General features: G+C 38.2%; 1 protein-coding gene across 4 annotated transcripts in view; it reads right to left on the reverse strand.

The window, feature by feature from the left end:
* Positions 1–15,706, reverse strand: part of LOC127657903 (F-actin-uncapping protein LRRC16A-like) — a 150,917-nt gene that overhangs the window by 101,240 nt on the left and 33,971 nt on the right. For all 4 annotated transcript variants that reach the window (XM_052146877.1, XM_052146879.1, XM_052146878.1 and 1 more), the window contains exons 3-5: positions 11,030–11,080; positions 679–738; positions 300–421 (exon numbers count right to left, since the gene is read on the reverse strand). In XM_052146877.1, coding sequence (XP_052002837.1) covers positions 300–421; positions 679–738; positions 11,030–11,080 — 233 coding nt within the window. The remainder of the gene's footprint in view (positions 1–299; positions 422–678; positions 739–11,029; positions 11,081–15,706) is intronic.

Here is a 15,706-nt window from a genome sequence, read left to right on the forward strand (position 1 = left end):
TGAGCATGGGACCCTCCACTTTTAGTGTGTGAATCACACCCCTAAACTAACTAAAAACTTTTTGTGAGATTTGTACTTTTTATTCATTTATTTTGCATGACAATTTTTTCACAGTGCATGTTATGGACTGACGTGATCAGGTGACACTGTGATACTGTAATATTTCCAAATGCATGGACATTTATTGAATGCAAAATTGATTTGAATCAAGAGCTTGTGAATCGAAATCTAATAGAAATCAGTGCCAGTATCCAGCCCTACTCATTTATTCTTCTTTCTGGTGTTATTTGTACACTCACAGAGGTGGCAGGCCGGGGCAGATCCTCTGTAAACAGCTGCCTATGTGAGCCACCACCTCATTCACCTCCTCTGTAGATGCCATCTTCAGAGAAATCTGACCGCGCTCATATTCCACTGCAAACTGATACACACAGAAACAATGCAACACTGAAATTATAATCATTTGCAGGCAAACCAAAGTAACTGTCATTAAAACAACTTAAATCTCTTCTGTTGTGGCTGAAAAGAACAAATATTATGAATAAATTATATAATTTTTTTAATGATTGCATCATTAATTTGTTGGCCCTAGGCCAGTGTTTTGCCAGTATGTTTTGCCATTTTTGTGCAGAACCGCTGATATCACAACACATTTGTCAGTCTGATGAGTGTTATTACCTGTGTGGGTTTGTTACATGTGATGCCTTGAATCTCCAGATAATTGAAAGTCTGCTCCACCTATAACAGAGGAACACTATGAATAAATCATGACCTCAGACATCACATTTATTCATTACTGAGTTCTGCCAGTTGGAGCCAAAAATGAGAGCCTAAAACAGAGACGTTATGGCAAAAACAGAGGGAAAAATATAACTCCGTTCTAATGTCAGCACACAAACAGCACAGGATTGTTTTCTGATAAACACATAAAAAGACCTGTTTTCAAAAGTTCAAAAGGAAAGTTCAAAACTGAACAGGCTAACTGCACAAAAATCTGTTTCATTAATGTTTAACTTGAGTGACATTTATACGGTTAATAATCTCCAGAGACAGACAAATAAATAGGAAATACAACACACCCACTCATGCAAACCACATACATACACATTAGCAAACACAAACACACTCCTCACAGGTTTTTGAAGGCTGTGAGTGTGTGCGAGTTTCTCCGATACAAACATTTTGGCTTTGGTACGATACTAGCCCTGGTACTTTGATATAGATTCTAAATCGATAATATAATCAACAAATAAAAAGCCTCAGATTTTTTATGAAATTACACAGAAAATGACTAGATTCAAAAGAACTGCATAAAATCTTACAGATTCAAATGATGCGTTTTCTTCTGGACTCCATGTTAAAGGGAGTTGAATGATCAAATGGTGTTTAATCAAATTGATACATACAGTTTTAAATAAATAAAAATATCATAATTATGTTGTTTTTTTTTAATGATAATTAATGCTGGGATAATCCCATCGCAACTCTCGAGCTGAAATCTCCGAGCTGCACCAGAGGTGTTCATTTATACCGATCAGCCACAATATTAAAACCACCTGGCTATTACGGTGTAGGTCCGCTTCATGTCGCCAAAACAGCGCCAACCCACATCGCAGAATAGCATTCAGAGATTATATTCTTCTGACCACAATTGTACAGAGTAGTTATCTGAGTTACCGTAGACTTTGACAGTTTGAACAAGTCTGGCCATTCTGTGTTGACCTCTCTCATCAACAAGGCCTTTCCATCCACAAAACTGCCACTAACTTGATGTTTTTTTTCTGGCACCATTCAGAATAAATTCTAAAGACTGTTGTGTGTGAAAATCCCAGAAGATCAGCAGTTACAGAAATAATCAAACCAGCCCGTCTGACACCAAAAATCATCCATGTGATTATCTAATCAGCCAATCGTGTGGCAGCAGTGCAGTGCATAAAATCATGCAGATATGGGTCAGGAGCTTCAGTTAATGTTCAACCATAAGAATGGGGGAAAATGTGATCTCAATTATTTGGAGCGTGGCATGATTGTTGGTGCCAGATGGGCTGGTTTGAGTATTTCTGTAACTGCTGATAGAATAACACACAAAGAATAACACACAAAAACAAGAACACAAGGAAAGTTAAACATATAGACATACATACTATGTATCTTTCGCAAACCATTACAATAAAATAAAGTACATAAGAAATGATAAGTGGGTAACCATTGCACATCATCTTATCAAATTAAAAAATAAGTATTACAATACCCAATTCATTTATTTAATAAAATAACTGATGATGGAATAAAAGATCTCTTTGTTGTTCTATAAAGTCTTCCTGATGGCAGTTTTTCAAATTAATTAAAAAGAGGGTGTGATGGGTCATTTACTGTCAATTTAGCTTTCTCTGATGTCTTCAAATGATTTTACTTTCCATATTTACTCCTTTTGCTGGTCCCTAAATTTCCATACCAGCATGTAATGTTGTAACACAGAATACTCTCCACAAGATTTGTATACACCATTTGAAGAATGTCTTTACTCACACTAAACTGTTTAATACCTGAGAAGTTACAATCTTTGCATTGCTCTCTCATCAATTATTATCTATGATCATACCGAGATATTTAAATTCGTCAACCATTTGAACAACCTGGTCAATAATTATTACAGGCGAACATAAAGACTTCAATTCCCCTTGTCGACTGGTGCAGATCCTGTGAGCAGTGAGAGCAGCCCATGACTCTGATAGTCTCAGAGCTTTTTTCACACACCACCTGATATAGATAATTCATGCCAGACAGAAGTAGACATAAAGCAAAGCATAAAACAACAAGAGTAAACTTAAACAACGAGACAATCCACCGGTGTGAAGCGCAGGGTCAGCAGCTAAGGCCGCGCCCTGACAGAGCAGAGCGGTACCTCTTGTTCATTCTGTAGCGTGCAGTGCATGTGACTGTACATTATTTACTTAAATTACATCATTCTTATGTTTAAAGATCACACTTTGCCATATCCAGAGGTTGGTTTTTTTTATTTTCAAATTGTCATTGATTTCATCTCAAAATTCTCATATAATTTTGCTAATGACAGCAAACTGTAATATGGCACTGAAATTAGCAACAAGATGACATCGTACCGTATTGAATTTTCTTCTTCTTTCTGGTTTGCGGTACTTCATTAGTACTGGTAAACTGCACAACCCTACCACATCAACTGCCTGATTGCCTCCCTAGAGCCACACTTCACCAGATCCACCATCTTCACAATACACAATCATACACACAGAACACTACATGCAGTCTATACAATACTCCGTCTGGAACCAACAAGGCAGAAAAAGTGGGCAGTATCGATCATTCATTACTATGGTATATACATCAATCTACCATGATATTACCTATTGATGCTATTCACGCAACATGATATCAAAAATGTTTTTTTGTAACATCCTTACATTTATAACCAATAACCTGTTATATAACCTTAGTTTCTGCTAAAATACCATAGGTAACACATTCATATTTATTACTACTTTAAAAGCATAATAAAATAAAACTTGATCTCTTTCAAACAGTGTAAGAAGCTTTCAGATTATTTCAATTTGATTCCTCTTTGATGAGTTACACCAGTTTTATGAATCTTATCTGTAGTAACTTTAGTATTTCAACAGAAAGAATGATTACAATGGTAAAGTGATTAAGGGCTAAACAGTAAAAGCTGTTTTTCCCCCCATTGCTACATGTAATGTGGGGCAGACACACCAGTTCAGTAGTTCAAACACACAGTCAGTTTAAAACAGAGGAAAGTCATGCGTGTACATGCACACAAAAACACTCTTTAGGAATATCAATCCTTCAGTGAAGTTGAAAGAACTCCCCCTTGAGAGAGAACGTCATGGCTCTGAGCACATACTGCCCTTCACACCGTTCCACAGAAAGAAAACACAAACACACCCATACAGTCACTTCCCTCTGGGTGACACCATATCAGCATGAGATCTGATTAGGAAAAGAAGGTAAATCTTCTACACCCACACACGCACACGCACACACACACACACGCACGCGCACACACACACACACACGCACACGCACGCACACACGCACACACACGCACACACACACACACGCACACACGCACACACACACACACACACGCACACACACACGCACACAAAGAGAGAGAGCCACAAGTGTGAGAACTGAGGAACAGATTATGTATAATCACATTACTTCTGTTCTCATTTTAAAAAATTGGTCAGTTTAATATACTCATAAAAGGCCAATATCTTGTTGAGAAGTGTCACGCTATTACTGCTATTACTATGATAAAATAGGCCACAACAAAGACTGACATTGAAGAAGGGTCCCCAAACCACGATTTTGACTTGAGCCAACAAATTTTTTCAAACATCAAACACTTACATCAAGAGACTTCCAGACGTGTTGTTGATATTGAGCGGATAAATGCAACAGAGGTGAAGGAAGTTTATAATAGTTTAAATGCTCATAATATTTCCCCAGCGGAAATGTCGGTAATATTGCATCGCTCCAATTATAACAAATTAAGCTGTTATCGCTGCAAGCAAGTGACTTGCAGCCAAGGTAAGGGTTTTCTTTTTAATTATATTAGACTTTTTTTTTTTAAATCCTTGTTTGTCTCTTTATTCTGTGGTAGCTTTTATACTACTCCTGCTACTCTGAGATCTTGGCAGTGCGGTACTCCAGATATTGTTGACTTTGTGACGTATCTTCCTTATTTGTAACTCGCTTTGGCTAAAAGTGTCAGCTAAATGACTAAATGTAAATTACTTGCGGATCTTAATTCATTATAATGGGAGTGATCTAGTCACTTTTAGAGCCTGTAAAGAAATACTCTGACTAAACTAGCCAGTTAAACTCTACTTATCAAGCTTACTATTAGTTGGGAAAAATGTTGTTCACCTACCAGAAATAAGATGTGTGCTACAGTTGTTAATATGTGGTCATTAATATGTGCAATTTGTGGTTACTTTTTTATGCATTTCAAATTCCGTTCCAGGCATCCAGGGAGCCTCCAGCCATGTCAACATTTTAACAATTTCCTATTACAATCATATTAATGTTAATAACATTAAAAGTGTTAAAGTTACTATGAAGGAAAGGCTTTGAAAGAGTTTGGCAACAAGCTGGAAATTATTGTATTTAGTGCACAAACTATAAAAGAAACACTCTGTCTTCCCCGGCGTGTCCGTTGACGCGACGCAACTGCTCGAGGCCGTCTACACTGGAAGCGTCAACACGAACGTTCTAAACAGTTTAATTTATGCATTAGCACCAGCCTGTGCAGCGCAAATGGAAAAAGATACTTGTATATTGTCGGCGCAATGGACACGCCACAATGGACGCTTCCAGTGTAGACAGCATCACTGATTATAATAGGATTCTATTGCTTTTGATGCGATGAGACACGCCGGACTAGACAGGATGCAAGGCAAGAAATAAATAAGAAAGCTTCCCATGCAGAGCAGCACAAAACCACTTATGTTCATCCTGAATGCTGAATGACATGTTTCAATGTAACCAGAGCACTTGGTGATCCTTGCTGCACATTCAAAAGCGCAGAACTGCGAGATAAAGGTGCCGTTACACAACATCAAGCAGTTTAAACCTTCTTTACTGCAAATATTTATTTAATCAGTGTCAGACTGAATCAGCAAAAGACTTGAATCTCTCCACAGGACCTAACAAATATGGGAACATTACTCATAGTAGAGGATTTAATGTCTAACAGTGATTGTCTTGTAATGTATTGTTGATGTGGCGCTTTGATGGCTGAAACAGCAGTGGTGCAACTGACTAAAAGCGCTAAAGAGACTAAACTCTTTACTGAAGGTTTTACTCTGCTGACTGTTAATCAGTTTCACGCAAAAACACGCCTCAAGAACTTGCATCTCTTAATTAAATTTAATTGCATCTCGCATTAAAACCACCACAACTAAAAAAATATTCATGTTTGTAGTTGACCCCACTAATCAACTAGTAGGTTGTTGGACAACTAGTTGATTAATCGACCACCATGGCAGATCCCCTCTTAGAATATCTAGCAATCACACAGCAATAAACTAAAAACAACTCTGAACACTACAGCATCCGCATAGCAACTCCCTCCAAATCTCTTGCAATGCCCTAACATTGTGATGTCAACTTCTGCATGGGCAAGCACCACTCACATTGTCAAGTATTTTTAGAATAATGGTTAACTGAGTCAGGATGGACAGAATTCAGTTATCCTGCTTAAATCTCTCCTGGATTTTGGCTTTGCATGCAAACAAACAAATAAATAAATAAAAAACATGAACCCATCACAAGTGAGAATACTGAAAGAGACAAGCAGGAAAAGACATTGGACAATTAATTAATTAGTTCATTTAGCCAGGTTAATTAGCTTTATGATAACAGTTCTTATTACAATGATCTCATTAAGCCCTCTGTTGAGATCAAATGACACTCACACATATTGTCAAGATAAAGTCTAGAATAGAGACAACAACATTTTTCTTGATCTCATTCTTAGCATGAGCTATCATGAATCACAGTCTCTTGGTCTAAGAGGAACGACTCCACTGACTCAACTAGCAGCACGCTATTGATTGTAATGAAGTGCAGTAGTGGCTTGACCACAGATTAAGGTGGGGTAGATATTGCTCTGAGCGCTATAGGTTATGGCAGCAGACTAATACAGACAGACCTCTACACAGCTAACAAAAATTGAGAGGGTAAAATAGGGAGACAGACAAACGTCCTCAAAATAAATCTGTATTGTTTAGAGCACTTCCTGAAGTGTCTGTCAGAGTGAATATAAGGTTAACCTGTCCCACTCCATCACCCACAAGCCCTGTGGGAGGAGAAACTGTCAGGCTTCTGGTTCTTACAGGGGAATAGCAACACAGAGAAACTTTACACTGCCTGTCAGTTACTTTACAGCCAATCACACAGCACTTGTAAGATAAAGGAGCCACACAAAGACACATGTCCTGTAGACAGTCTAGAGAGATCATTCAACCAAATTGCAATTCTGTCATTTCACCAGAACAGCCAAATTAAGCCCAATCTTCCACAGCCAGCGTAGTCCGATTTGCCATTTATTCTGGCCAAGAACAACCCACTTAGACAGGAAGAGGCAATCTGACTGACATGCAGAGCGACAACAGTATGTGGTTGGATAAATGTGAAATTAATGATACCACAATAATTGACCAGTGAGTGAAACAATTCAAAAAAGGCCCCTTGCCGATAACACTGAAAAAAATACCTCAGAATCTTTGTCTGGCCACAGTAATTAAATAATTATTATTTCACAGACATAACTCTGAAAACTAAACAGAATATACAGTTCAAGAGCATCAAACAAAACTCTAAATACCTTTTAAGGATTCGGTGGCATGAATCTTGCAAATTTGGGCAAATCCAGCAACTACGATTAGTCCATATAGCAGTAGCCTCCAGGTATGTTTCTTGGTTAAGAATCATTCTTTGAAGAGTCCTGCATGGTTTTCATTCCTAACATGAGTGCTTTGATGGTGAATCTAGAGGTATCAGTCAGCCTGACAAATAGGCCGAGCTGAACCCAAAATCTGGATTCAATAAATGCTCAAAATAATCCTTTTACCTATAAATGTGTTCACTACAGCTGGGAGGTCAAAAGTACAAGTACTTCAGTACCAAGTCCATTCTAAAATAAAAAGGTAACTATTTGGGATGAAAATTGTGAGGAATTTAACGATTCTGGTTCAGATTCCAATTCCTCTTAATGACTCCGATTTCATAAAAGTTTCTTTAACAATTCTTACTTTTGAGGAAGAAAACTTTGGACATGAATGCAGTTTCATTTCATTCAGAAATGTCATTGCAGTTACTGTAGTAACTGCAGTAATTGGTTCTAATTTACATACATATTTAATTAAAAAAATTTTTATCAAACAACCTTAAATATAAAATGGGTACAGTTCTTGGTTCACTACTGGATGCAATGAAAGTCATAACTTCCAGTCATTTGTTCAGGAATAGGACCTCAGTTGTTGCGCTATGTTTTAAGCTGTAAATTCAAAAGAAAAAGCTCATACAAGTCATTTGTTCAGGAACCACACTTCAATAGCCGTGCTGTAGATTTAAAAAAAAAAAGCTCATAAGAGTCGCTCAGGAATTGGACTACACTGGTTGTGCGGTTTTTTTTACGCTGTAATTTAGGGCTGGGTGGTAAAACGATATCGATATACATTAGGATAAAGAAAATCCATGATAAGCTTTTGAGGAATCTTCTATATTAACTGCGTGACACAAGCAGTTCGGCTTTCTCAGGCTGCATTTCCACTGGGGCGGACGAAATCCGCTCAAAGGCACTCACAGTGCTAGGAGAGAGCTTGCTCCACACCGCTGCCAATCCTACGATCCACCTTGCGAGCACGATGCTCGACTTTCACAATAATGAACTGAAAACGCTCTCAGCTTCGCTCACAACGTGCCATATGGTCAGACTGGATGAGCTTGCTAATGGTAGCTGCCTTGCTAACAATTAGTTTACGTCGGACACCGGATTGATTCCATCCTCACCGCAAGACTTCATGACAACGGTTGCATCCTCTCATCATCTCTAGTGAAGAGCGTGACAGAACAGTGATGTGGACAACAGCTCTGATCTTTCTGCGCAGTAATCTTGAATATTGTTCTCTAGCAACAAACATGCATCATTTCTGCCCTGCCCCGCTCCGCAAGCGTAGCCTCTTTTCCCTGCATGTGTGTAGACATGAAGCGCCGCATGAGTTAACGTGGTTTCAAAGCACATTTTAGACCAAAACCTTTTGCCCTTCTAAATGTATCTTTATTAATCAGTGTGTTACGAGCCTTTAATAATAAACAAATCAAATAAGCAAATCGATTTCTGTTCTAATTTTGTGAAAATGAATTAGATGTCTGGAATGGATAAGGAAAGACTAAAATTACTAGTTGGTAGACTAGTCTCTCACATTAATGAAAATATACAAATGTTTTTTACATTTTAAAAAAAAAATTCTAAATTTTTTCTCGGGACACCCCTGAACCCACATTCAGCATCATTCCACAGTCACAAGGGCTTCTATGCCCCATACTTGCGTATCTGAATCTAAAGAAATATAAAAATATTTCATTTTCATTTTAAAATATTCCAACAAACACTGGACTGCTGTCACTATGCTTCAGAACAAACAGATGATCATTTAACATTCATTTTCAAAAGAACCGGCTCAAATGAGTAATTCAGTTTGGGAACCACACTACAGTGGCCATGCTGTAGATTCAACAGAACCAGCTCATAAAAAAATTTGTATTCAGGAATTGGACCACACTGGTTGCACTGTGTTTTACGCTATAAATTCAAAAGAACCAGCTCATACAAGTCATTTGTTCAAAAAATTGACTACATTGGCCGCACTGTGTTTTGCGCTTTAAGCTCAAAAGAACAGGCTCATTTGAGTAATTTGTTAAAATAAAAACAGACAAAACTGGTTGCCCGGTTTTTCGTGCTGTAGATTCAAAAGAACTGCCTAATAGGAGTCATTCTTTTGAGAATCAGACTACACGGGTCATGCTGTGTTCCAAGCTGTAAGTTCAGAAGAACCGGCTCATATGAGTTATTTGTTTAAAAAATGGACTACAGTGGTCGCGCTGTGTTTCTTGCTGTAGATTCAAAAGAACCGGCTAATATCAGTCATTCTTTCAAGAATCGGACTACACTGGCCGAGCGATGTTTCCATCCAAACTGGCAGAAAAATGCACATTCAAGAACCGTTAGCTGGAAAGTTGTGAAAATCAACAGTTCCAATTAGTTTTTTTTTTTTTAAATGGAACTGGTTTTCAGTTCCCAACCTTTGTCTGACTAGTTGCTGCTTTCGAATGGTAGTGTTTTTGCACACATGCTCTGTAAGAAGTGCACTCGTGCCTCGAGGTCAACCATCAAATGCACTTCTTGGTCAAATGCTTGTTGGTGATGTCTTAATGTAAACTGTAATGATATTGTTTACATTGATATCTCTTTATGCACCCTTCAAGTATTTCTCAATTAAGTATACAGTACAGTCAAAACAAAGTCAATTATACTTGAAGGCTACATGCCATTGTTATAATTTAATTTGATAATATTACCATTTCACTTTTTAGATCAATGAGTGTGTTCAAAAGCTTATTAGTTTTTTGCTATCACATTGAAATTGGTATCGGAAATTTAATAATTTCGACTACTGAAATGTTTATATTATGTCAACCCCAGTGTGGAGTAGACTGTATTCTGATATGATACAAAAGGCCCTTAACTGCTTTTCCCTATTTAATGATTAACTAATAAATGCACAGTATGAGGAGAGACTCACTCTGGTGAGTCATTTCAGTCGCTGCCATTTCAGTTCAGTTCATTCTCTTAAGCTGTTGAGTAATCTAGCTGATCCTTTACTGTTAATAGGGAGCAATAGTCATGCCACAACCAGAGCAGATGACCTTGCGACACATACTGATCCTACACAACCAGAGCAGTGGCCACACAGAGGGCATCAGTGGCTTCCAAGATCAGTCCTAGCAAGCCTAACTGACTCTTTAATCCTCTTAAATCCAGGGGAGAAAGGGGCACAATAACTGTTACTTCAAGTAGGGCTGGCTAATACAGCTTAAATAATTCTTCATATTTTTCATCCTTTCAAAAATATTCAATATTCATCTTGATATTAGTGCATACGTTTATGATGTTTATGTTCTAAATGGCTTAAAATGTTTTAAACCTCGGATAGCGATACATTCACAGGAGGACCCCAGTCAGATAATTGATTGGGACCCCTGAAATCGTAACCCCACCCCTGTATGCTAGACAGTTGCTGGCTATTCTTCCTTCACTGTCTGGTCACTCATACAATGCACTTAGAATTCTGGGACAGAGCGGCAGTGGACACTAGTAAGGGGCAAACATCTAGCATTCACCACAGTAATGCCACAAAAACAAATGGTTTGAACTGACTGACCAGTATGGAGATACTCTTACCTTGGTGGGGATTCGTGCACTGAGGAGGTACGCCCGGTGAGACGCCAATGCCTGCAGATGAGATAGAGATAAAGAGATCAATTTTAACTCTTGGCCACAGGGAATCACATTCTTCTTTGTAAGCATTGGGACTGAATTAGCACTGAAGTGAGATAAATGGAGCTATACTGTACATTGTGGAAACAACATGGTAAAAACAAAAGGAAGCTGAAAGCATTCAATACATATCAAAGTTCATATGGAGAACCGAAAAAGAACCCCAAGTTCACATCAATACATTTTCTGGAAATTCTGATAAACAAGTAAATTGATTGAGACTATAAGACTGGTGATATTGGTGTGTAGTAACGATTACATCCTACATATCCTACATGCTTCAGGTGAAACTTGCAAGGTAAAATAAGGTGACACTTATGGTAACTAATGAATCAGCCTCATTCAGACTGACTACATTCCACACAGAATTGGAAAGCACTTTGTGATATATTAAGGTTCAGGGCTAAAAATTAAAAATGCAAAGATCTAAAATTCAAAATTGATCCATTTACACAGATGGAAAAAACTCTTTTAAGCTGCAATGTCATGGCATATTTTGCATCATCTTATAAAACCCTTTGAAGCAGGATGTAATAAGCTTTTTCTCTTGCCTTTTCTCAGAGTGATTCACAGAGCATAATTATGCTGAGAAAGCATTTGTGGAAATCACATAATTCCAGTTTTAGCTCCTGCTAAAAATTTCAAGAGGGAGCCACATACCCATGTAGTCAATCTATCAGACATACAGACTAATGGGAAGAGAAAGATAGACAGAAAGAGATATAGAAAAGGTGATTATATCACAAGAAAGACTTAGGTCTTGCATGAGAGTGAGGAGAGACAAAGAACAGATAAATCCAGAATAAAATTCAGGTACAGGCTTTCAGTTGAGACCTTAAAGCAGTCATATCACAAGGAATCACAATTTACTTCATGTTTTTAATTAAGAGAGTTCATTGCACTTAGAAAAACTATTGTTGAAAACATCAAAACTTCCAGTTACAGTGAGGTAGTAAGATTGAAGTAGGATATATATATCTTTTTCAGTTCCTGTATGGTTGATGTTAGTTTCTCACCTCTGGATGTGTGATTCCCTATATGGCCCAGTGTGATTATTAAACAGCAAAAGGTTGAAATTGAAATAAATGTATATCCGGTATGTGTTGTGAGCTTTAAAGTGAATGAGCACTCGGTTTTCTATCATCTACTACACACACACAGTGTGCGCGCATGATGCTCATGATGCAGTGTTTTCAGTGTATTCGCTTCCAGCTTCACACATTCACTTTGAAGCATGCAACACATGCAGCCTATATAGAGTTAGACTTCATAATTAGATCACAAACAACTGGAGATCTGGTAGGAGTAGAAGTGGACAGCGATAAATCAGAGCAAAGTGCCACAGTCCCAGTGAGGTGTATGTGGAGTATCAGTAGTGAATAACTCATTAAGTTCTTTCTGCTTTCATTTGGATTACTTTCCCACACTGCTGATATGATGTGATGCACTTGCGGTTGTGCCATAGGTAGGGCTGAAACGATTAGTCAATGTTATCGACAACGTAGAAAATAAAACATTAGACAAAACATTTCCATTGTCGAATAGTCGTTTGATCTCATTTAACGTGACACGAGATCACGTTAAACTAAAATGATGACATGTGAGAGCAGCACTGCAGTTCGTGCCTGACCGAGAAGACGAATTACACAGATCACAGTCTAGATGCACTCCAAACACAGATTCAGGTGATGTAGATTGCAAAGTATGACGGAATTATAATGCAAAAATACAAAATAAGTAAATACAGAAGCACTGGAGTTGTGGAAAAGGTGGAGTCGAAGCTCTTTAAAGGAAACACCCTGGAGCTCCAATGCAGTTATATTCAATGCAGTATAGCTTTATTAAAGTTCAAATAATACGGAAGCAGATCATGTCAATAACTACAAACTCCAAAACTGGCAGTTCTCAGTGAGGTCAGCACCTCTTCTATTAGTTGCGAGAATGTCCTGATCCAAGGAGGAGAGATTGAAACAGCACCCGGCTGAGGCACACTCGGTCACGGAGATGCTTATCCCTTGAGAGTGCATGCTTAATGCAGCTAGATTATAGTGGTGGCGTAGTGGGCTAAAGCACATAACTGTTAATCAGAAGGTCGCTGGTTCGATCCCCACAGCCACCATCATTGTGTCCTTGAGCAAGGCACTTAACTCCAGGTTGCTCCGGGGGATTGTCCCTGTAATAAGTGCACTGTAAGTCGCTTTGGATAAAAGCATCTGCCAAATGAATAAATGTAAATGTAATACAGTATGTCACTGTGCATTTCTTATTGTTAATGTCTTATATGTTGCTTCTCAAGTAAACTTATCTTAGAAGGATCTTTAGACCATTTTAAAATGGAAAACAAGACAAAACACTTGATAACAATAGTAATTTTAGTAGTGAATGTCTTTAATAAATTAAACGTAATAAAAAAGTATTTTTTTCCCTTTAATTCAGAGAAGGTCAGAGGTATTTTTAAAAGATAATGTTGTCCTCTTTATTGTTAGTAAGCACGTTTAATACAACCTTTTATGTCGGAGCACAAGCTGAATAATCGGTTGAGAGCTAACGATTAATTGTTGCAATAATCGCTGAATAGTTGATTAATCGTTCCAATAATCGTTAGATTAATCGATTATCAAAATAATCGTTAGTTGCAGCCCTAGCCACAGGTGATGGTAAATACACTGGAGCCAATGCAAACAGGTCTGATCGGAGATGTTGCTTGTCAGTGAGTAGGCATAATGTTGCCGAACCAAGGGTACCAGAACTCTAGGAAACAACATGACGATTTTCCGTGTGATCATGCTGATGGAACTCAGTCACAGCCACAGCAAACTACAGCCAATCATCCACCCCTATGATTAAGCTGCGGTTTAGAAAGATTTGTGTATCTAGATGGTGTAAGCTCATTAAAAACTATTTACATTTAAATTAGTCATTTAGCACCTGCCAAGTTTCTTCTAGAAGAAGCATGTCCAGGTTTTTACAAGTAATTATGTCATTGAGTGTTGATGAACTGTCCATTATAGAGTGAGTTTAACAAGGCACAGTCTACCGTCAAACAGGGAGTTTGAAATAAATGCATAAACATTTAATTTCAGCACTCAAGAAAGCAAAGCACACTGGTCTAAGCGAATATCTGCTCCTACAAGGATTAAACATGAATCTGCGCTTGTGCTTATGTTTGTTCTTTCTCCTCTGCATGCACTGGATGGCCTCAGATTATCCTCGCTGTCAAACCTGCATTTTCATCACCACTTGCCCCCTTCATCTCCCTAGACAGTCACCATGGAGACAGTCACCCCATCTAATCCTGGACACAGAACTTTTAGCTGGTGGCATTAAAACAGTGCCAAACCCTGAGCCAAGCAGCAGGGTGCTCAAGCAGTCTGACAAAATGACTCCAGACACGAGCAGAAAAAGAATCATGAGACGGACAGAACCCCGCCAAGTCGTCGTCTAACCCTCAATTCAGGGTTTTACAAAAAAGCTTCAGCTGTTTCCTTTCTCAGAGCCATTGAGAGTTAAACACGATCAATTAAGAGCAAGAAACATTATATTTTTCTTTAAAATCAGACTACTAGACTGACTACACACAATTCTTTCAGTTAAAACACAATAAAAGAGGCATAGTTGAGCTTTATGAGTCAAAATTAGATTTCACTTCGCATGGGAAAGTGATCTCCTTAAAGGAAAGTGACCTTTCTGATCTCCATAAATAACCAGTGTGTTCTCCAAACCGCTGACCTGGAAACATAAGGTGGTGTTAAATGTCTCTGTCCTCTTGTACGAAACGTCTCTCCAGGTGAATCAGTGTTTTGATGACTGTAGCAGTAACCTGCCAACCTAGCACCGAAAAACACATCCAACACGCCATGTTATATGTATATGGTCGACTAGTTGCACACAAACTACTAATTTGCTGAGGCTGAAGCCGGTATATTCACTCCTTTTATCACATGACAGTTTTTTTAAACAGCTTCCCAATTAATATTTTGAAATTGAATTAATGAAAAGAGCAAGTACACATCAGTGATATTCAAATCAAAGTTGTCCTTCAAAATAAAAAGTTACATAGCCTGAATGAATGAAAGGAGAGCTCTGAAGACACTCACAGTAATAAATTATATCCACGCATAAAGAGAATGTGCGTGAGTGTTGATAAAAGATTTAGGCTTCTGAACAGATACAGAAAAGACAAACTAATTCTTCATTATTACTGGGTTAAATTAGCAGTCACTCATCCACCTCTATGAACGTGACACAAAATTTTGGATTTTAGCACCACACTGGGCCAACCTTCCCCCCTTTTCACTAAGAAGAATATTGGAAGCTTATTCTTGCATACGAGTTCACCCACGTTGGCATATGAAAGTAAACTAAATCCTTTAAAATTACTGGGACAAAATAGGAGCAGAAATCTCAGCAATGAGCTTTTCTAAATTGAAAGTTGCATTATTTAAAACCTTCTGTTTTGCAACCAATCTAAGGACAAGCCAGCATGTCTAGCAGGTTTAGTAGGGCATGATTTGTCTTGCTGTTCACTTCCTGTGGTCATTTACACGAACAGATCTCAGGCACTCAGGTCTGCAGACAGGT

The sequence above is a fragment of the Xyrauchen texanus genome, chromosome 17, assembly GCF_025860055.1.
Source record: "Xyrauchen texanus isolate HMW12.3.18 chromosome 17, RBS_HiC_50CHRs, whole genome shotgun sequence".
Taxonomy (NCBI): Eukaryota; Metazoa; Chordata; class Actinopteri; order Cypriniformes; family Catostomidae; genus Xyrauchen; species Xyrauchen texanus.